The following is a 23,602-nucleotide window of genomic DNA, read 5'->3' on the forward strand; positions in this document are numbered from 1 at the left end:
TTCCTATATAGATTAGATCCATGTATGTCTCTCTTAGGGTCCTCGTTGTTGTCTAGGTTCTCTGGAATTGTGAATTGTAGGCTGATTTTCTTTGCTTTATGTCTAAAAGCCACTAATGAGTGAGTACATATGATATTTGTCTTTCTGGGTCTGGGTTACTTCACTCAATATGATGTTTTCTAGATCCATCCATTTGTCTATAAATTTCAAAAAAAAAAGGAAAAAAGAAGAAGAAAATAATGACATCTTGAAAGTTTATCTATTTTCAACCTCTTAAGCTTAGTTAAATATTCTCTAGAAGAGATACAGTATCTGGGGATAGTGAGATTCTCAATAGTCACGGCATCTACTGCCAGGCCTGATCTCCGTTCGAGTCGCCTGGTGGAACAGGAGAACTCACTAGCTATCTCTATATGTACATTGTGGCATGTGTGTACATGTGTACACAAAATAAATAAATAAAATATAAATGGGTTTAACATGATTATATTTCATTGGCACAGATATGAAACTCTCAAGAATAAAGAATATTTAATGAAAAAGAAAGATTAGAGTAATAGGCAAACGCTTAGGAGCACTTGCTGCTCCTGCAGAGTGTCTGCCTTCAGAGCCCCAGCACCCATATGGCAGCTCTCAAGCATCTGGAACACCATTTCCAAGGAGTCGGATGCCCTCTTCTGGTGTCCACGGGCACCGTGCAGCCACACACAGGATGTACGTACATTCATGAAACACGCACACATACACATAAAATAAATGAATCATTTTGAAAATGAAAACCATTTGTTTCTAAAGAAAAGAAAAAGCTGCTCAGCAAGTAATTAACCCAGGACGCAGAATGACTTAATGTGGGCACTCACCAACCTTCTCAAACAGCTGTAGGTCCTGTGAATTCTCCCAGGTGCCCTGTAGGCACTGAGGCCTCTTGGCATTAGGGTGCTGTCACGCACATCTTCCTAAGGACTCGAAGCTGGGCAGGAATCTACCCTGATAATCTGAGGCTGTTAAAAAATCTTTTGTAAAAGGACTAAACTTTAATACAACTCATTCAAAACTTACAAAAACTTTAAGAACAACCAAGAACAATTGATGGTTTTCAAAGAGGTAGTATTGGATCTCTATTGAGCCATTTGGTAATATGTACCAGATTTTCCCCCCAAACTGCTCTGAACCAGTGGATGTTGTCCACTTCCAACCTTTCTGGTATCTCCTCTCCTCTCTCAGGCCTGGTGCCAAAAAGAAAAAAGAAAAAGATTAAAAACAAAATTCAAATAGCTTGTGTCTTGCTTCAAAGCTATGGTGAATCCACGCCACTGTGCTGGGGTAAACATTTGCACTCCCGATCAATTTTCTGACTTAGGTCCTCCCGACATCTTTACAGAGTTCTCCAAACATGAGGGAATAAGGAGGGAAAGGAAAGGCTTGGGGGAGGGGAGCCGATCAATCGCCTCCTCGTTATACATTGCCACCGTCCTCAGGCTGAAGTACACAGACGTAAGATGAGCAGAGTGTGAGCATGTGCATGTGGCTGTCATTTTGACTCATTTGAGCACCGGCATATGCCTCACACACGTTTTATAGTGGAATTAGATGTCACCCAAACCTTTAACCACTTAAGCAATCATCTGCCTCAACGTCTTTTTTTAAACGCTCTTCCAAGCAGACATTCAAGTAATTTTCTCCCTTAGCTGTTCTTCTCTGCGCTTGTTCAGAATTCTTTTCCTTGAAAGAACGTTGTTCTTTTGTAAGCAGACCACTTCCCGGTTTAAAAGAAAAATACAGAGAACTCTGTTACCAAGTACAGAGGTATGAAGAAAGGGAAGTACACTCCGGATGCAGCACATAAACCGCTCACAAGCTGTGCCCTCAGCGTGGCATCTCTTCAATGCTTCAGCCACTTAGCAGCCCCCAGATAGCCAGCGCACAGGCAATAGACTTTTGCACGTTCTTACCAGCATGGGTTCAGCCTCTGTGCCGATGGAGACAGAAAGGAAAGAAAAGTATTCCATTATACAGATGCATCTCTCTCAGAGACAGCTCATAAAAGGGAATGTTCATGGGGGCTGCACAATTTCCCTCTCCCACTCCACCATAAAATGCACACGTTCTTAAAATGAAAGTGCCAAGGAGAGTTGTCTAACGTGTGTGTGTGTGTGTGTGTGTCTTCTTTCTCTGGGGGAAAGCCTTCTCATCTTTGGGTTTTCACCACTCATAAATTATCGAGTTATTTCTCACTTATGGCATAAATATCAGTCTGCTTGGTGTATGTACCCACACATCAGCTGAGACTGAGGAGAGCTAAATTTACAAACATTAAATCAATCAGCAAGTGTGAATGGGTGAACAGCGTGGCACCCCGTAACTAAACAAGGCCACAGCATTCCTGTTAATCATCAGTTTTGCAACTTCCAAAGTTTTTTTTTCTTCTAGTTTTTATAGTGTTGCTAGAAACCAGATGACTAACTTCCTTCTATCAGAAGAAGGGAACAACTACCTCAGAATAGGAAATGAGACACTATCCCAGGAGATAAAGCTACCATAATTCCGAGTGCCGCAACCGTTGGAAAATATCAGGTTTGTAAAGAGGAAATTATACTTGTGGTTCATTTAACTTGTTGTTATTAGTGAGAAGTCCTGGAACAGACAGGGCTGGCAGGTGTCTTGTGTGAAAATATCAGTTCTGCAGATGGAGAGTGGGGAAATAAGCAGAAACAAAGAGATAAAAATACATTTCTTCTCTACTTCCTGTCCCAGGGCTCCCCTAAAACAGGCATCTCAGGACTAAGCACTGAGGATAGATTGATAATCCCCTTTCACTAGGAAGTGTCTTCCTGTAGACACTTACCCCTAGCATTGACCAGGCAGGAAGCATGGGCGGGGCAATGAGAACAGGAGAATTCTGGCAAGAGGAAAGACTCAGTCTGCAGTTGTGACCCAGACACAGAGGAAGAAAGATGAGAATGCCTCACTGATAAAAGGTACCAAGCCACATGGCTAACACTGACAAGAATTATGGGTTAATGTAGGATGTAAGAGTTAATAAGAAGCCTGAGCTAATAGGCCAACCAGTTTATAATTAATGTAGACCTCTGTGTGTTTCTTTGGGACTGAACGGGTGCAGGACTGGGAGGTTCAGAAACCTCTGTTCAACATAGCATGAGAAATCATTTTACTTTAACTAAAAGCAAGTATCATGGCAAATAGACTGATAGCCTCAGTTGAGCTATCAATGGCCAGAACTTTTCCTAAGGACTGTGTATTGTGTGAACCGCCAGCAGATGAGAGATGTTTGTGATTGCAGTGACATTGTCGAGGCTGTGTCCTGGGTGTGTGTTCTTGTGCAAATGCAAATAAGGCCACGCATGAAGGAATCCCAGCAGCTGGGAAACACTCACAAGATCTCTGTAAGTGGCACTGGCCGGGGTAGAGTGTGGCAATGAGAGAGGAGAAATGAGCCATGCCATTAACGGAGAGATAGAGCAAACTGTCTGAAGAGGAGTGAGGATCTGGGTGGGACCAATTCATTCCCCACATACCAACCAAATCTCCACCCCTATTCTGAAATAAACACCACTCTGTCTTTCTACCACTGTTACTCTGTGTGGAGATACTGCTTTTCCACATGGGGTGAGAATAGGCAAGAACATACACAAATCACACAAGGAAATTTGTATTGTAAAACTAGAAAAAAAATAGCACAGTCCATTTTTACAAAGGAATAGATAGTACAGTATATAAATAAGACCAGAGACGTGAAGTAGGAAGTCCACAATGAGGAGAATATGTGATCCTAAATAAAAATGAATTGATTTAGAAAAGACAAGGACATAAAAAGAAAACATGAATACCAAAATAGATTATGCAAGTAATGAGAATGTCAAAAATAATAAAAGCAAAACTCAGATTACATTTTCAAAGATAATCAGGAATGTATTTAAAGGCTATGCCTGTCTTTAAAGTCATGATTTGTCTCTGGGAGAATGCATCACAGCTTTTACAACTGCTGGGTCTCCACATTCTTTATACCATCTTTGTTCTGGAGTGTGCACCACACCTCGGCTAGTACTGAGCTGCCTGTAAATTAAGAACTACTCTTGTGTTCAATAAGGAACAATAAGAGAACAAAGAGATATTATGAAGTAAAAATGTTATTCAATTACCACGAGTTTAAAATTGATTTTTTTTTAAAGACCTGGAGAGATGGCTCAGTGTTTAAGAGCACTTGCTGTTCTTGCAAAGGACTGGAATTTGTTTCCCAGCCTCCACATGGTGGCTCACACCTGCCTAAAACTCCAGTTCCAGGGGATCTGATGCCTTCTCCTGGCCTACAGTAGTCACCAAACTCTCTCTCCCTCCCCCTGCACATAAATACATGCAGACAAATAATAATACACATAAAATAAAAATAAATAAACCTTTTACAAAGCAGGGAAGCAAGTGGAACCAGACGGCAGCAGGGTAAGATCCAATCCAAGTAGAACAACTATTCATGCACCAAAAACCTGCTAAAGAAATCAACAAGAGCCGGGCGGTGGTGGCGCACGCCTTTAATCCCAGCACTCGGGAGGCAGAGGCAGGCGGATCTCTGTGAGTTCGAGATCAGCCTGGTCTACAAGAGCTAGTTCCAGGACAGTCTCCAAAACCGTAGAGAAACCCTATCTCGAAAAACAAACAAACAAACAAACAAAAAAGAAAGAAATCAACAAGAGACCACAGTGCCTGCTTCAAATGAAGCCAAATAGAAACTCATGCCGTAGAAGACGGAACAAAGAAGTTGCCTGTGCCAACCCTCCTCTAATCTCAAGCAGCAGCCTCCTGCTTCCAACAGGCAGAAATAGGAAGTCTAGGCTTTGAACCTGAGCCTCAGCACTGTGCTTACTACAGTGAATGCCAGTGTGTCCTGTGCTAGCAGATACCCAAAGACTGAGCTACTGACTTCATCTGCCCGCTGACTGACAGCTTTCTCATTCCTGTGTCTCTGGCTCTTTTGCCTGTGCTTGGGACCCTTTTCCTCCTATTGAGTTGCCTCGCCCGGTCTTGATATCAGGGTTTGTGCCTATTCTTATTGTAACTTGTTGGGCCGTGTTCAGTTGATATCCCTGGGAAGCCCACTCTTTTTTTTTTTTTTCTTTTTCTCTTTTTATTTCTGATGAGAAATGGAGGAAGAGTGGATCTGGGGAGGAGAACGGTAAAAGGAGGCATGGGAGTGGTGGAGGGAGGGGAACTGGGTCGGACTCTGATGTGTGAGAAAAGAATTAAAGAGAAAAAAGAAAGAAAGAAAAATGCAAGATAAACCAAAACAAAAAAACAAAAAAAAAAAAATCTCTCCCCTTCCTAGAAAGGTTACAGATTTCCAGGTACAGGAAAATCAAAGACAATAGTCACACTTAATTCAAGGACGTCTATCCTAAGACAGTTTATAATCAAACTTTTAAGGCAAAGATGAAGGATCTGTAGGCTTCCACAAAACAGTAATACAAGGATGTTCCATTAACCTGAAAGCACATTTGTTAGCAGAAACTTTGCAAGCCAGGAGAAAGGGAGTGAGATTTTTCACAGCTAGGACGAAAAAAAAAATCTGACATCTGAGAATATCTTAGTCAGCAAGGTTATAATTTTAGAAATGAAGACATTCTCAAACAAATGCCAAGAGCGTATTTCCACCAGATCCGTTTCTTCTACAAAATTCTAAAGTATATCAAATATCAAGGAAGTTTTAAAATGGAAACAATTACGCTGATAAATGAGATTATACTCTAAAGTAAAAAAAAAAAATTACACAGAAAAGAAAACAGACAATAGAGCGAAAAGCACAATCTACTGGAGGAAAACACACTCCGTCATATTTGAGCTAGAGTTAGAATCCAGAATATGTGAGAAATACCTCAAGCACACGAGAAACAAAACAAAAAGGATTAACTGATGGCGATAGCTGTAAGTAGGAATTTTTCAAAAGATAATCTGCAAATTGACAGCAGGTACATGGGGGAAATTCTCAGAATCTCTTATCAAAGCCATAAGAAGATGCCACCTTACCCCAGTGAAATGGCTACTGTCAAGGCGATCAAGCCAGGCATGGTAGGTACACTTGGGAGGCAGAGGCAGGAGGACTTTTATAAGTTTTAGGTTAGTCCGGGCTGAAGAGTAAAGACCCTGACTCTAAAAATAAAGAAATGGGGTGAGGGGAGGGGAGGGAAAAGGAAGAAATTAAAAAGAAACGAAGCCCATAAACAAACAAACAAGTTAACAAATGGTCATTGAAGATGAGACAATGGAGCCTTTGTATATTAATGATTGCAATGTAAGTTCATTAATAATTACTTAGTGGTTAAAAATCTACTTAAGTTCCTCAAAAGACTAACTTTAGAGCTGCCGTCTGACCAAGGATTGCTATTGACTAACGTTTCACAAAGAAACAAGATCAGTCATATCCAAGGGACATTTCTCCTCCTGTGGACATTCGAAACGATAGAGAAATGGCTAGGAAATGTTATCTGCCAGCCATCAACCGACAAACATATAAAGGAAACGTAGCTCATACAGATGATGGGAGATTATTTATTCATAAAGTGAATGAAATCCTGTTATTTGTGACATGATCGAAACCGGAGAACCACGATGTTAAACAAAATTCCGGCACAGACAAATGCTATTCCTATGTGGGATTTACCTTTTTTTTTTAAGCAAGCTTTTACCATGCACTTCCTCTGCCAGCATGTCGACTAGATTGACCTCACACACACAATCTAACTCTGCCTCCCGTTTACTGGGATTAAAGCTTTATGCCTGACTTTCTGTAGAATTTTAGACAGCTTCTACCATAGAAGTTGAAGGGAGTGTGGTGATAGCCAGAGGCTGGGGAGAGCGATGGGGATGCATGGGGACAGGAGGGCCAACGGGTACTAAGTAACAGTCAGATGGAGCAGAAAATTCTGATGCGCTATTGCACGGCAAAGCGGCTGCAATAATAAACAGATAATGCAGATAATAATATATGGTAAGGATTAAAAAATGCGAAGAAGGAATTTTGAAAGTTTCCACCATAATGTAATAATGTGAATTATTAAATAATATGAATTATTTACCATTGAGGAGATAAATATGTTTAACCTGATTTACACGTTATGCAGCACATGCATGGGCTGAAATGTAACAAACAAAATGTCTTAGTAACATGAAGAAATTAGTGTTTTATGGATTGACCAATAAAATGGAGAAAGCAGAGAAAAACAAGGGATGTTACTAAAGATACTAAAAGAAAATTTTCCAGAGCTAAAGAGAGACAAATCTTTACACTGAAATTGCCTTTGGGGATGGAAATATAGCCCAAGGTAGAGATCTTGCTTAGATTTGTGAGGCCCTGGGATTTATGTCAGCATCACCAAAAAGAAAACTAAATTTTTAAAATCCCCCTTTTCTGCTGTTCTAAATTATAGAGTCATGTGACTATAATTATAAAGCTATTACTACATATTATACCTTTACATGTTATGTAAGGGTGTAAATTCTATGGCACTAAAAGTACAGAGAGAAAGAGTAGAAAGGGAGAAGCTGAACCAATAAAAACACTAATTAGAATGTCTTCAGTGAAGGCTGCTCTTAAGAAGTTCTAATTTGAATGGAGAAAAGGCCAATAAATAAAAATCAGAAACTTTCAAACTCCAAAGATGGGAAAAAAGATCACAAATACCTTCACATAAGAAAAAGACACTAACAACTTTTGAAAAAAAAAAGAGACTCAGATTGTCAACAAAAACAAAAAAATGCCTTCAGATATGTAAGAAAAATGAAACACCGTGTGTACGGGAGGTATGCAGGAAGTACGTAAGAAACACGAAATACCGACGGTCTGGAAGCGTGCAGGAAGTATGTAAGAAACACGAAATACAGTACGGTCTGGAGGCGTGCAGGAAGTATGTAAGAAACACGAAATACGGTACGGTCTGGAGGCGTGCAGGAAGTATGTAAGAAACACGAAATACCGACGGTCTGGAGGTGTTCAGGAAGTATGTAAGAAACACGAAATACCGTACGGTCTGGAAGCGTGCAGGAAGTATGTAAAAAACATGAAATACGGTACGGTCTGGAAGCGTGCAGGAAGTATGTAAGAAACATGAAATACGGTACGGTCTGGAGGCGTGCAGGAAGTATGTAAGAAACACGAAATACGGTATGGTCTGGAGGCGTGCAGGAAGTATGTAAGAAACACGAAATACGGTACGGTCTGGAGGCGTGCAGGAAGTATGTAAGAAACACGAAATACGGTACGGTCTGGAGGCGTGCAGGAAGTATGTAAGAAACATGAAATACGGTACGGTCTGGAGGCGTGCAGGAAGTATGTAAGAAACATGAAATACGGTACGGTCTGGAGGCGTGCAGGAAGTATGTAAGAAACATGAAATACGGTACGGTCTGGAGGCGTGCAGGAAGTATGTAAGAAACACGAAATACGGTACGGTCTGGAGGCGTGCAGGAAGTATGTAAGAAACACGAAATACCGACGGTCTGGAGGCGTGCAGGAAACTTGCCTACAAGGACAGCAGTGAAGAGGACAGGGAAAAGGTGAGCCTGGAAGGAGCCCTGCTGCTTCCTGCTCCCTGAATCCTTCTCCCTCCTGAGCGCCACAGCAATTTTTGTCTTTGCCTTGATCCTGTGAACCATTTCCGCATACAAACTAATCTCCCCGCCACTTCCTTTCTCTTTCTCCTCCTCTTACACTTCTGCCTCCTTCCTCTCCTCATTCTCTTCCCCCTTCCTCTACTTCCTCCATCTGCTTACAGTAAACTATCACAGAGAACCTGAAAACTTCACAGGCTGAACCATGGGACAGATTTCCATAGTTGGGATGATGGACTTCTGGCCTGGGCTGGCTCACGGGCTGTTAGCTCCTGCGCAGTGACCATCCTGCCTAGGCACTGACATCACCTGTCGCCAGGTGATGTGCACCTCTAAAAAGTGCCTCTCAGTCGGTCCCTCCTCGGGCTCTTCTTACTTTCCTGTCTGTCTGCCTCCCTGCCTCTCTCCTCTCCCCACTCAGACAGCCTTCCCCCCATTAACCTCCCCCCCTCCCCAGGTAAACCCATTGCACTAACTTGTTGAAGAGTCTTGTTCTCTTAGGCGCCTACCTTGGCAGGGTCTGCCCAAGGTATCCGCTTTGCCATTTTCTATCCTTTTACACATGTTCTCAAGTCAGGTTCTAAACTGAGAGGCAAGGAAGCCAGGTAAACAAAGAAGAATCAGTTTTCTTTCCTGTTGATATTAAACTGGATGGCGTGACTTAGGTGTGTAATAAGAGTGAGTCTCTAGTCTGAATCCCAGAATTTGACCATCTCATCACAGGTACGTTGGAGCCTCCACCTGAAAAGGCAGAGCTGTGCCTACACTTACCCTTGATAGAAAGGAAACTAACGGCATGTCGTCTGCAGTCAAACAAATTCCAGAGTGGAAAAGAAGAGGATAAGGTACAGAGTCACCAAGCCTGTCCTTAAAATTGCTCCTTAGGTAATGGCCATTCTTTTGTTATGGATGAGAAGGGGATGCAAGGATTGCAAGGGTGATGTGGAAACAGGTATCCCTCTGCGAGGACTAAGACCCGTGTTGGGCGGATGCTACTGTGGGGACTTTAAACCAGGTGGACTTGCTACTAGTGTTTTCTTTTTCAAGAACTTTAATGCAACATTAAGTCTGCTGCTTTGGAAAAAGATCCGCTAATAATGGGAAAACCTCACTTCAAATAGAGAGTTTTTCGTCCAGAGTGGGTCTAGGAAGTCGACACACATTCTTGGGCAAACCTTTGTGTCTCTTTTGTGAGTTATAGATAGTAATCTTATCTCCACCATGGGCCTTTACAACCTTAACAATCACGCAATCAATTCCGGGTCACTGAATGAAGTTCTTGGCTTGGAACTTTTTGCAAAGGAAGGCTTCATTGGGTTTTGCCTGTTGTGGCTAAGATAATGCGGCAGATGCCTTCTATAGTAACAATGAGTTTCCTAGAGAAGTCATCTTCCATGAGCAGAGAGCTCATGATGGAAGCCCGTTAAAGCTTGAGTTCCTCTGTCCTCTTCTGGCACTCAGCACACACTGCGATTCAATCCAGGAAGTTAGGGTGATACACTCCCCCTAACGGGAGATGGCTCAAAAAACAGGAGCCACGTACCACACAAGGATAGTGCGGTCAACAAGGACAAAAACGTAAGATGTGGTCTCATAAGGCTGTGGTGTCTAGTGACATAACACTTGTCTTTATTTGTGTAGAGTAATCCATGATGCTTGTTCAATGTTGAAACTATCTAAGATTGTCTATTTTTGAAATGTATTCCCATTGTTTGTCAAAACATTACTGCTTTTAACATTGAAGCTCCCACAGGAGAGGTGGCTTTGCCAGACTAGGGGATATTGGGAGAGGCATAAGAGATACTAGAATTATATAGTGTAGATAGATAGATAGATAGATAGATAGATAGATAGATAGATAGATAGAGAATTACATAGTAGAATTAGACATTGTTCTTCCAGCCTAGTTGTAAGACCAAGATAGTGATAATACGACATAAATTTTTATTTTGCACATCATTCCATGTAGTAATATCTCATTTGTATTTTAATAAGTAAAGCTTGCCTGAAGTTCGGAGACTAAAACAGCTGTAGATCAGCCTTACAGACCAGGCAGTGGTGACACACACCTTTAATCCCATTAACCACGCTACTAGTTATCCATAGAAACCAGGCAGTGGTGGTGCATGCCTTTAATCCCAGCACTAGAGAGGAATATAAGACAGGAGGAGACAGCTCTCACTCACAGTCTCATTCTGAGATTCCTGGAGGTAGGATCACCATCTCAGGCTGAGGTAGAGGGAAGAGGTAGGGCTGGCTATTTTGCTTTTCTGACCTTCAGGTTGAACCCCAATTTCTGTCTCTGGGTTTTTATTAATCATGCTGCAATTCCACCTAATGGGAGTGTAGGCTCATCTTTACACAAAGCACCCAAGAGCATCGTTTTTAAGAGCAATGCTATAGAGTGAATACAGATCTCTCCGCCTCCCCCCTTTAACAAGACAAAAAACTTTCCTGGCATACCCTATTTAGTAGTGAAAATGAGATTTGTCTTTAGTGGTGAGAAATCTCAATGCCATCTGATAATTGTGGTCTGCATTGTTTGAAGTAATTAATTGCGATAGACAACCCCTAAATCTCTGGGGTTTAACACAATAAGAGTTTATTTCTCATTCTCATCACAGCCCCATATTGGCCAGGCAGAATTCTATCTGCTGTGACATCTGGAACACACACTCTCCAAGGTTGCCTCTACTGGGGGGGGGGGGTGGGCATGCAGAATGAAGGAAAGAGCCTACCAGCTCCAACTTGCCTCAGCCTGGAAGAGAGACAAAGACCTTCGGTAAACTTAGCAGTCTGGCCCTAACCTAACCGAGAGAGTAAATGGGAAGTGGACAATGAAGATATAAGATCATTTTAGGGGGAAAGAAAATACCCAAATAAGCACGGCTTTCACTGTCGTTGTTAAAGGAGCCACCACGGAGAGATCACACGAGTATTTTGTATGCTGCTGTCACCGCACCTAAGGATGAATCTTAGGCCATACTCCAAATGATTAACACTTCTTTTTAGCAAGACAGTCTTATTGCATCCAGATCCTACACTTTAAACTCTTATTATCTATAAGCCAAGGAGACAACCACTAGGTCTAAACTAATATTCAGAGATTCTGGAGCACTTTTTTCCCACTTTGCTAAAGCTGTCAGGGAAAGCTCATTTTGAATATAGGAGACTTAGACACAATAAGTCATTTAATTTCAGAAACTCACCATCTAGGGTTATGGTTTTGATTCTACTTCTATCAACAGGCATTGGAAAACCACCGGTAACACCTCTTATGAGATCATTCCACACCACTGTTTAAGAAATCTTTGACGATCTACAAGTTGAGGCAGATGGTGCCGTTCAGCAAGAACATAATCAGCTCGCACCAGTTTGTTGATCTCCTCCATGAATCATAAATCCCCGGACACTGATGAAGCCTGGGCAAACCTTCCCAAGCCCACCAGATGCGCCATGATGTAGCCAGAGAAGCAAGTTACCCTATGGTGAGAAATCTGTATTTTATGAGCAATGGAATCACAGTGCACACTCCTCATTGTCCTTTGAGATAGAAGTGGGGTTCTCAGAACAAGACTGATAAGGAGTTTGTTAGCGCTCAAATTTTGTGCTTGAGGTTGTCATTGCTTTACCCAGAACACCTGAAGATGGACTCATCCTGTTAGGTTGCATTCCTTTTCAGAAAAGCATTGCTTCCATTAAAGAATTTGTTTTAAAAACAACAACACGCGTAGACCGCTGTTTTAGAAATGCTGTGACCGATTTCACATTCGTTTTCAGGAAAGTCGATGGCGCCAAGACCACTAGTGCACAGGAGCGTATGCACCTGCGCGTGTGTGCACATGATTCCATTTATGTAAATGTGTAACTCACCCAGCTTTTACTCAGCTTTACACTTTATATATAACTGAAGAATTTTAAATCATTATGTTTTGTGTGTACATATGTATGTGATGTTCTTAAGAGTGTTTATACATATTTGCATATGTATGGACGTATATGTGTGCAGGTGTGAGTGTGTGTCTGTGTATGTATGAGCGCATGTACGCATGCGTGTGTGTGTGTGTGTGTGTAAATCGAGCACAGCCATCAGATGTCTTCCTCAACTGCTCTGCACATATTTACTGAGACAGGTCTTCTAGTAAAACAAAACTTGCCAGCTCAGCTGGTCTAGCTAGCCAGTTCAGGGGGCATCTCCTGTCTCTGTCTCCTAAATACTGGTGTTTAAGGTGGGCAAACACACCTGCCAGGCATTCTTGTGGGTGCTGAGATTTAACTCAGTTCCTCATGCTTGCTTGCATAGCAAGTTCTTTATCCATTGAACAGTCTCCCCAGGCCCAATTTTAAAATTAATTTTAATAAAGAAAAGGCAGCAGTTTTGTGTTGCCAGTTGAAGGATTTAGAATACCACTAAGTTTCTATAGATCATCTGCATTTTAAAGAACTTTCCAAAGTTGCTTCACCCTCCTCCCTGCATGTGAGGCTTTGTCTCCGAGCTTTCCTTTTTTAAAAATTTGTTTGTTTATGTATTTTTTAAAAAAGCTATCTTTTCTCATTTTACATGCCTCTCCCTCCCTTCTTCCTCTTCCCTCCACCCCTCATCTTCCCCTATCCTACACCCCATCCACTCCTCAGAGACATGGGGAGTCAACAAAGTCTGGTACCTCACTCTGAGGCAGGACCAAGGCCCTCCCCACTATATCTAAGCTGAGCATGATATCCCTTTAAAAAGAATGGGTTCCAAAAAACCAGTACAAGCAGTTGGGATAAATCCTGGTCTCACCACCAGTGGCCCTGCAGTCATACAACTGCATCCTCATTCAGAGGAAATAATTTGGTCCTTTGCTGGTTCTCTCACTGTCGGGCTGGAGTTAGTGAGCTCCCATTAACTCAGGTAGACTGTTTCAGTGGGTGTCTCCATCATGGTCTTGACTTCTTTGCTCGTATTCTTCTCCCACTCTTCAACTGGACTTTGGGAGCTCAGCCCAGTTTTCCACTGCAGATCTCTGCATTTGTTTCCATCAGTTGCTGGATGAAGGTTCTATGATAATATTTAAGATAGTCACCAAACTGACTACAGGGCTACCTCAAGATCCAGCAACACCACTCTTGGGCATATACCCAAAGGATGCTCAGTCATACTACAAGGACTTTTGTTCAACTATGTTCATTGCAGCATCATTTGTAATAGCCAGAACCTGGAAACAACCTAGATGCCCCCTCAACCAAAGAATGGATAAATGTGGTACAGCTAAACAATGGAGTACTACTCAGAGGTAATAAAAAACAATGACATCTTGAAATTTGCATGCAAATGCCTGTTACTACAAAAAACTATCCTGAGTGAGGTAACCCAGGCCCAGAAAGATGAGCATGGTATGTACTCACTCCTAAGTGGATACTAACAAAGGATAACAAGCCTATAGTCCATGACCCCAGAGAAGCTAAGTAACAAGGAGAATTATAAGAGAAACATATATAGATCCAACTGGAAAGGGGAAGTAGACAAGATCTCGTGAGAACATTGGGAGCTTGGGGGTTGGGGCAAAAGGGGATGAGGAGGGGAGGAGAACTTGAGGGAACAGGATGGTAGAGATGGGGGAAGGACAGAGATGGAGAACAAGGACAGAGATATTTTGATTGAGGGGCTAGCAAGAAACCTGGCACTAGAAAAATTCCCAGGAATCCATAAGGATGTTCCCAGCTAAGACCCTAAGCAATATTGGGGAGCTTTCTTTTTTTTCAACTATGAAAGAAGGAAAATGAGATGATATACCTCACCCATGCTGCTGTATTGAATAATTAGGTTGCCTTCATAAAGAATTTAATGTCATTTTGCAATATTTGCTTTTCATCAAATGAGAATGTTGGGACGGGTGCTGTCCATGGTTCTGAGACATGGGACTTGACACACAATGTAAGGGGTCTGCAGGGGCCAGCAAAGAAGCAGGTCTTCTCTTAGGTCAGGCGCTATTCGAAGACTTATCATTGAGACTATGCTGAAGTGGTACCACTCACAGCTTATTTCACAATAGTGTTATGGTGGGATTAAGTGTTCACTACGACCAAAGCTGTTTACCAAAAGAAGGCATTTCATCAGGGATTCGCTTACAGATTCAGAGGAATCATCTGGGCTTCTGGTGTCAGATTGGAACTGCTAGCACACCCCACCTTGTGGACTAAGCTATTACCAGTTGTTGGGTTCTCTCCAGTAAGAGAAAGCCATCATGGATTACTCCAAATGCTGAAGTACCCAGCCTCAAGGAAAAAGTAACTACTAGGTTGTCAGCTCCCAGGGGTGACTCTGATATTGCTACTATTTTAAAACTTACTTAATATTAATCTTTGAATGTATAGCTTCATCCCACCGGTTCTGTTTCTCTAGGGAGCCCTGACTAATACAATGTCATATAGTAAATTACAGCCTACAAAAAGCCCCACAAGATCAGATGCATACCACACAATGAATGCAGGGACAGCATCTGGTAAGTTCCAGACCTTTCCATGACAAGCACAGGTTTCCACCCATTGGATATCATCCGTACAGACTGCCGGATGGGGTGATTTTTGCTTGCACTAGTAAACAGAACACTTGGGGTGAGGATAGACATAGTGCCACTTAGAAGCAAGGAAGATAATTTAGTTCAGGCCTAATATTCTATAATAATGTCTAAATGCCATGTCTATCTGATAAACATCCCACGGAAATATCCAAAGCCAAGGATTCCTGAGTCTCACGTGGTTCAGTCTTCTACACAGAGTCCATTTCCAGAGATTTGATGTAGCCGCTAAGTGGGAATTAATTATGGAGGTCTTAACATTCTCTCTAAATAAGGACATGAAAGATGGAAACAGAAGAGTGGGTAGGAAAGCAGGAATCCTCTGCTCAAACATTTTATTCTAGTTACATTGTATGTGTGTTGTGTGGGTGTGATGCATGCGAGTGTACATAGCTGTATATATACGTGTAGAGGTTAGAACGATCCCTTATCACTCTTCACCTTACTGCATTGAAGCAGTGTTTCTCACCGAACAAGAAACTCACAGTTTAGGCCAGGCTAGACCTTCAGCAATGTCCTGGAACCTGTCTGTCTCTGCCCTGCCAATAATGTGATTATAGGTACAGATGGGTAGTCATACCTCATCTTTGTTTGGTTTTTGTTTTCCAGGATCTCATTGTGTAGCCCTGGCCAGCTTGGAATTTATTTTTTAAACCAGGCTGCCCTTGAACTCACAGAGACCTGTTTGCTTCTACCTTCTGCATATTGAGATTAAAGAAGTGTACCATCACCCTAACCTATGCCAGGCTTCTTGGTTACTTGGGATCCTAACTTAGATCCTCATGCTGGCACAAGTGACATTCCTACATACTGAACCAGCTTTCCAACCCCCCATACTTGCAATTTTGCACATTTTTTATTGTCCAACTATTCAGACATTACAAAGACTCAAATGTGCATCTAAAGTAAAAGGTATCTAGTTTGTGTATGTAGTGTGTGTGTGTGTGTGTGTGTGAAACCAGCTATTTATTGGACAAAATAACTCCCATGACAATATAATTTACTATTTGAAAGGCCCGGAGTTCTTTGTTATTACTTTAATGCCCAGAGAACTGCTTTGTTCAGAGTGCACTGAAGGACACATACATCTTTTGAGTGTCAAATACCATGTGCCTGCATCTTTTCCCTGTCCCTTACCTGTCATTTTATGAAACTTTTATGACCATTTGCAGACAAAGGCCAACAGTGTAGAGAGGAACAAAGAAAAGTTTCGTAAAGAGCAGACCCAGCAGTTTAAAATCGGTTGAGAAATTCATCTCTCAGGCCTGAGAATGGCAGAGTGTGGATCCGGGTGTCATTGGAACAGGTGAGTCATAAATATGAGCTCCAAGATCCTTGGTTCCTGCTCTTGCTGGTGCTGAGTCTGCATCAGGCAACAAGTGCACCTCAGAGTCTCACAGCCAGCATCTCATCTACGATGGTTTCTTTACCTGAAGGAACAATCTTCCACGTCATACCCTACTTTTATAGATAATATTGCTATCAAATATAGCTAATGAAAATAATTAGAAAAACAAACAATAGCTATCAATAATAATAGTCTACAATGAAAATGACACACTGAAATGTGGAAAGACCTGTGATTTTTTCCTTCGCTGTCACAGCCTACATCTGTGGAGGACTCTACTCTGTGCAAAGAAGCACTTTATAGACTTCACTTACTTATGTCTTTAATCCTTTTATAACCCCTAGAGCTACATATCACATCTTTAATTCAGGAAATAATGTTTGCATCACAGAACTGTTGGAACAAGTCCGAGCACAGGGAAGCACTCAGTAGATATGAGTTTCGTTATCCAGTAGTCTATTTTCTCCCACAACTTAGCAACCTGTGGACTTGTTTTTAACCCCTTTTATGGCTCTTCCAACCTTTCTTATGGCATCATAAAAGTCACAGACAATGTTTTAGTGTACCCCACTTTGAACGAGATTTGGGTATATTTAGGCCTCCTTCCTATAGCCTCTCTTGGACACTTCTCCTCCTTATCTTACCGCTCCTTTCTGCTGATGGTTCTGCCATACTTTCCTTAATAACTGTCTCGGTATCTGAACGACGCACTTGGGTTTGTAAGCTCGTGTTTCTGTGGGCAGGAGAGCGGTCTTTATAGGGCAGTGTCTTGGTGCTGCACACTTTGGAGTAGCCTTCGGGCTTGAGTCCTAGCTCAGCGGTTACTGATGATGAATTTGGAGTCATTCACTAACCATAGCTTCAGTTTCCCTGTTTGTGACATGGAAATAATGAAGGTTTATATCTTTTGGGTTTATTTAGTTTTATAGCTGTTACATTTCCTTTTTAATTATAGTTTTATTAATTCTCTAAAAATTGCATACACTGCGTTTTTGTCATATTTACCCAACTGCTACCCTAATTTTCTCCATACCCATTCTCTCTTCCCTACGGCCCCAACTTCTTGTCTTTTCTTATAATAACCCATCAACTTCAATTTGTGCTGTCCTGGGTGTGGGACCATCCAGCGAAGTGATGTGTGGCTGATGTACAGGCACTCCACCCTAAAGAAAACCGACTCGTCATTCCCCAGAAGATAGGGAGCCCCTCCCCTCTCCATACTGGGTGCTGGCTGGCTTGACCCATGCTGGGCTCTCCAATCATGCTTACTCTCAGTGCTTCGGCCAGGTGTGATCTTCTGCTTTGACTACCACGCGGTGTGCAATTCTGCTAAATGGGTATAATACCCATTAGATGGATTTATTTTTAAGTAATACAATGTATGGAAAGGGTGTAGCCCTGTTCCCAACAGAACAGAAGGAATGCCCAGAAAATCTAGTAGAGATTGCTGGTTTTAATAATGACAGTGTTTGCCTTCCTAGCATCTAGCCCACCTCCTGAAATTAGTCTGAACTCATCATGATTCCACACTTCCCCTGACAGTGACCTGTTTAGAATTACCAATTAGCAGCCCCCGCCCACCCCCCCACCAAGCTCTGTGAAACAGAAGGGAAAGTTGGCTGGGGAGCTGTGGGAAAGACTTTCTTATTCCCAGGGAAGAGCTGTAAAAAGGAACTATGGCTCTTAGAAGGTGAGGATTGTTTTTTTTTTGTTGTTGTTGTTGTTATTTTTCTCTCTGTTATTGTCATATCATGGAAGTGTATATGTTTGACAAAATGCATGTTTGAGAAAATTTTAAGCTAGGCATCTTCTTTTCAACTTGATAATCTCAAATGCAGATTGTATTTGTAAAGATGTAATGTAAGGTCACAATGAGAGATTGCAGTACGGTAGGGCCAAGTCGTCCATAAATGTCGCATGGTTTGACAATTACATTGCGCTCTGCCTTTTCTTTGTCTATAGGACTTGTTCACGTCTTGTTGCTAGTTCATGATTAACAAAAGCACCAATCTAGGCAACAAATAAGATTAATACAAATTAATCCTAATCTGCAAATGGCACTTGAAAGGTGGTCCCAGAATTCAGAGTGTAGCTTTTAGACATTTTTACTGGAATAGATGCTCTCATGAATCTTGTGTCTGCAAATACCAGATCTACTCTACTGGGCAGCTTTTAGCAACACAGGTTTTCTTGTTGTTGTTTTTCAGTTCTAGATCACATGAGTCCAATATAAGGACACCAGAATTGGTTTCCGGTGAAGGCCTGCTCCAGGCATCTCTTTCATGAAGGCATCAACTCCAGTAATAGTGTTTCGATTCAGAAAAGGGTTTTAGCACATGCATTGTCGAGAGATTCAGACCATAGCAATGTGATGAGCAGGTAATGGAGGAAGGAGAAATAGGGTTTCTATTCTTGATATAAAACCTAATAGTTTTAAGGAGCAGAAATGTAAATGTCAAGGGAGATAAAATACAATTTCTTTTTCTTATTGTTTTTTATTTTGTCTCCTCCCCTTCTTTCTGCCCCTCTCCGCTTTTACCTCTCCAATGATCCCAATTTACTCAGGAGATCATATCTTTTTCTCCTTCCTAGAAAAGAAAAACCAGTCTACAGTCCACAACAGCAGAGAACCTAGACAACAAAGAGGACCTTAAGACAGACAGATGTGGATCTACATAGGAAAATACAATTTCTTATTCATCTCCCCTCCCACCCATTTGTCTTCCCAAGCCAACGTGTCCCTTCTATTTCAATAGCTTAATTTTCAGTCTAGATTCTACATATTAGATGCCATATTTGTCTTTCTAAATCTGTCTTCTTTTGCTTAACATGATAATCTCATTTTTCTATTTTCCTGCAAATAATATAATTTCCCTCTCCTTTAGTGATGAATAACTATACATATATCATATCTTCTTCATCCCTCCACCCCCTGATGGGCCACAATAACATGGCGATGCAGATATCCTGTTATTAGCTAACTTAGATTCCTTCAGGTAAATACCAAGGAAAGTATACTAGATCATGCAGCAGTTATATTTTTAGTTTTGGGGGAAACATCCATATTGAGTTCCATGCTTACTAGATTAAGTCACATTTATAGTGATAGTGTAGAAGGTTTTCTCTGCCTGCCTCTACACCCTGCGTCTTTACTAGAATTTGTTATCATTTATTGTCTTGATGAAGGCCATTCTGGCTGTGGTGGGAATGGCAGTGTTGTTTATACTTGCATTTTGGAGAGGGGACTCTGGAATAGACGTTTATTAATGAGTTATGCCTGCTGTTCCCACTTCTGGAACCACTTCTGTCCATCAGCTCCCTATAAGCCTTGCCTCAGTTACCAGCTCTCTTAGAGAAGAGATATCTCAGACCGACTTGAGCACCTCTGTGACTCTATGGTATCAGGGCAAGCTATGACCCAATTCATATTGTGCTGAAATGCCTCGTGCATGCCTCCTCCTAATTGCAAAGATGTTTGGATCTTCTTGGTATCCTTGACATGAAGCCTGAGACTAAAACAAAGCAAACAAATGCCTGTTCAATGTTTATTTAACGACAAAGATAGCAAATGCAAGGAAGAATGAGAGACAAATAATCAAGAATAACCAAATGTGTTAGAGGGAAGATGGCTTTGATTTTACTTCTGCTGCATTTTCGGTAGTAGATGGAGTACCTTGCTGCAGTCCCAAGAGTAAGGAGGCCGGTCTGGCACAAGTGGAGGCATCTGAAACCAAAAGGAATCTCCCTTCCTTTAAGCTATTTTCCTAGCTATCCAGTCACGGCATTGAAAAAGTAACAAATGCATATCCAAGGGGAACTGTTTCGGGCCCTTCTCAGAACTACCTACCCCACCTTGTTAGAAACTCAACATCTAGGGTTCGTTCAGATTTTCTGAGAGAGAGGCTTGGGGAGAGATCACTGACCTGGGGCTTCTTGGTATTCTCCAGGTGATTTGAACATAGAACAACATTTGAGAACCATGCCTCCACTGTTAAAGACAGGAGTACAATCATGAGTGATCCATTGACACTGGATGCTCCAGGGAAATCAAGCCACCTCTCTAGGACTCCGTGTACTTACCTATAAATCAGTGCTGGTAGGAATCCTTTCCAATAGTTTACCTGTAACTGAAGCTGTTGACTGATTGCTGCAGAGTTGGGCTCTGCTCCAAGCCTCCACCAATGCTAGAAGCCAGGGAGCTCCCAGACTTGTGTTCCTGTCAGCTCTTACCAGAAGAAGAACTTGGAACATCAAGCATCCAGAACTTCTACAAACTGACTGTAAAGCTTGTTTGCTAGAAATGGGCCCAGACTGAGACTATTTATTACCACGAAACTGGCAAATGCCACAGATTGGGGTTTCACCTTCAACAGTCTCCAGAGAGCTGCTGTTCAGCACAGCCAAGAGCATTCAAGTCATCCCCCTGCCTCAGGCCCCAGAAAACCTAGAACACACTGATAGAGAAAAATGCTTGTCTTTCCTGTATTCTCAATTTTAAGGAATGCAGCACAACTTTTTAGTTAGGGATTGGCAGAGGTTAATATGTCTTGAAATGCACACTTGCGAACATGAAGCATGAAGTAGACTCTTGAGAAGACTCGTACATCCCCAGAGTCCTCTGCAATGTTCCTCGTTGTCTATAATGTTGAGGGCTAATAGTCTTTTACTGATCAGCATATATGCACACATACATAATCTCACATTTCTTTTATAAGACTCTTTAGATACTGTAGTTTGTGGTCTGTATGAATTGAAGGCTTTGTAAATAAAATTTGCATATATTATGTATATATAATTTCACATTCTAGGGAGCTAATGAATGCATTTTGAATGAGGGAATAAATCCTTCTAATAGGTGAAAACTTATTACTTGTGTTGACTTTTAATTAATACTATTAAAGACTACTTAAAATTTAATTGTATGTTTAGCAGGGTTTTTTTTTTTTTTTTTTTTTTTTTTTTTTTTTTGGTTTTTCGAGACAGGGTTTCTCTGTAGTTTTGGAGCCTGTCCTGGAACTAGCTCTTGTAGACCAGGCTGGTCTCGAACTCCCAGAGATCCGCCTGCCTCTGCCTCCCAAGTGCTGGGATTAAAGGCGTGTGCCACCACCGCCCGGCTGCAGTAGGCAATGAAATTCTAACCATCACCACCCCCACCACCCCCGTGTGTGTGTGTGTGTGTGTGTGTGTGTGTGTGTGTGTGTATCTTCCCTTCCTCTTCTCTTCCTTTCCTCTCTCCTCCTTGGTGGTGTTAGGGATCTAATCCAGGGCCTCTTTCAAACAACTTACTACTGAGCTATGACCTCACAACTAACCCCTTTAAAAGACCTGATTTTATAATTGATCAAGAGTAAAATGAGTACATATGGAGACTTCTCAGATACTGTAGCAACGATGTAGCACATATGCCTTTTTATTAATTATGGAAACAATGTTGTTTTTAATCTCATAGTACATATTACTAGCTTACAAACTCTGCAAAACAAAGTAAATTTTAAAAGCTCATTTAAAAATAAATGATGAGTTAGGTTATTTACTCACTGTGACACTTCTTTTGGGATCAATAGAAAAAGAGACAATCTGATAAATTCATCAATCTGTTTGGGGGATTACATGAAACGGCAGCATGGCTTTCCAGAGCAACACTTTCCAGAGTGTGATCCCCAATCCCAGGGCCTGAAGACCTTTTCAGAGAGTCTGCAAGATAAAAACTCATTTTAAAAACATTATCTTGAATATCACCATAGAACCTTCATCTGGCGATGGATGGAGATAGAGACAGAGACCCACATTGGAGCACTGGACTGAGCTCCCAAGGTCCAAATGAGGAGCAGAAGGAGGGAGAACATGAGCAAGGAAGTCAGGACCGCGAGGGGTGCGCCCACCCACTGAGACGGTGGGCCTGATCTAATGGGAGCTCACCAAGGCCAGCTGAACTGGGACTGATGGAGCATGTGATCAAACCGGACTCTCTGAATGTGTTGGACAATGAGGGCTGACTGAGAAGCCAAGGACAATGGCACTGGGTTTTGATCCTACTGCACGTACTGGCTTTGTGGAAGCCTAGTCTGTTTGGATGCTCACCTTCCTAGACCTGGATGGAGGGGGGAGGACCTTGGACTTCCCACAGGGAAGGGCACTCTGACTTCTCTTTGGACTGGAAAGGGAGGGGGAGGGGAAGTGGAGGATGGGGGAGGGAAATGGGAGGAGGGGAGGAGGTAGAAAATTTTAATAATAATAATAATATTAATAATAAAACATTGTGTGGTGTCAGTCTTTTTACCAATGTTTACATTTGCCTTGTTTGAGCAACAGATGCCTTAGTACAGGCCAAGGTGTGTTAGTCATCACAGAGTTCACCATCATGCACTTGGAGTAAAGCAAAACCTAGGTCCCTTTTAGAACATCCTCAGTGAAGCAGTAAGATGACGCACTTTATGGAGATTATGAGGTTTTAGTCTGTGAGCAACAGAATGCTCTCACAGGGCACTGGAACCCAGTGGTTGTCTCCAGAGAAGTATAATTACTGCATCCACCAAAGCTGTTTTGATGGAATATTCTTTTAATCATTTTAGTCATAACACATAAATTACGTCCTTTGAGACCCATCAAAATAAGCTAGATAAGCCTGTCACAAGGGAAGGCTGGAGATATTTGTTGCCAAAGTTCAAACTTTCAAGTGAAAATTAAAATTTTGGAAAGTTCATGTCTGCCACCATGAATCTGGAAGATTATCAATAATTACTAAAAAAAAAAACCCTGAAAAGTGAAATATACAATAAGTTGGAAGATCCATGTAAGCCAACAAGACATTATTTTTCCAAATGACTGTAATAGGATGGGTTTATAAAATGGATAAAAGATGATTTAAAATAGAAATTGGACCCATGATTTTCAATGTGATAAAACAGGAAGAATTCATAGATGGGGTTTGCATTGTAAACCATCATCCTTCAAGCCACCTGCATTCTTTGAGATTTGCATTCATTGAGATTTGCAATTTTGTAGTATCAAAAGTAATATTGCATTTACATAAAAAGAGATTAAAACAGTCTTACTTTTCCAAATAATATGTTTGAGG

At 41.6% G+C, this 23,602-nt stretch overlaps 1 protein-coding gene across 1 annotated transcript in view; it reads left to right on the forward strand.

Moving 5' to 3' along the window:
* Positions 1-12,174, forward strand: part of Orc5 (origin recognition complex subunit 5) — a 115,237-nt gene extending 103,063 nt beyond the window's left edge. Inside the window, exon 14 of the mRNA XM_057758596.1 lies at positions 11,865-12,174. Coding sequence (XP_057614579.1) covers positions 11,865-11,931 — 67 coding nt within the window. The 3' untranslated portion in view covers positions 11,932-12,174. The remainder of the gene's footprint in view (positions 1-11,864) is intronic.
* Positions 12,175-23,602: the final 11,428 nt, after the last annotated feature.

The sequence above is a fragment of the Chionomys nivalis genome, chromosome 26, assembly GCF_950005125.1.
Source record: "Chionomys nivalis chromosome 26, mChiNiv1.1, whole genome shotgun sequence".
Taxonomy (NCBI): domain Eukaryota; kingdom Metazoa; phylum Chordata; class Mammalia; order Rodentia; family Cricetidae; genus Chionomys; species Chionomys nivalis.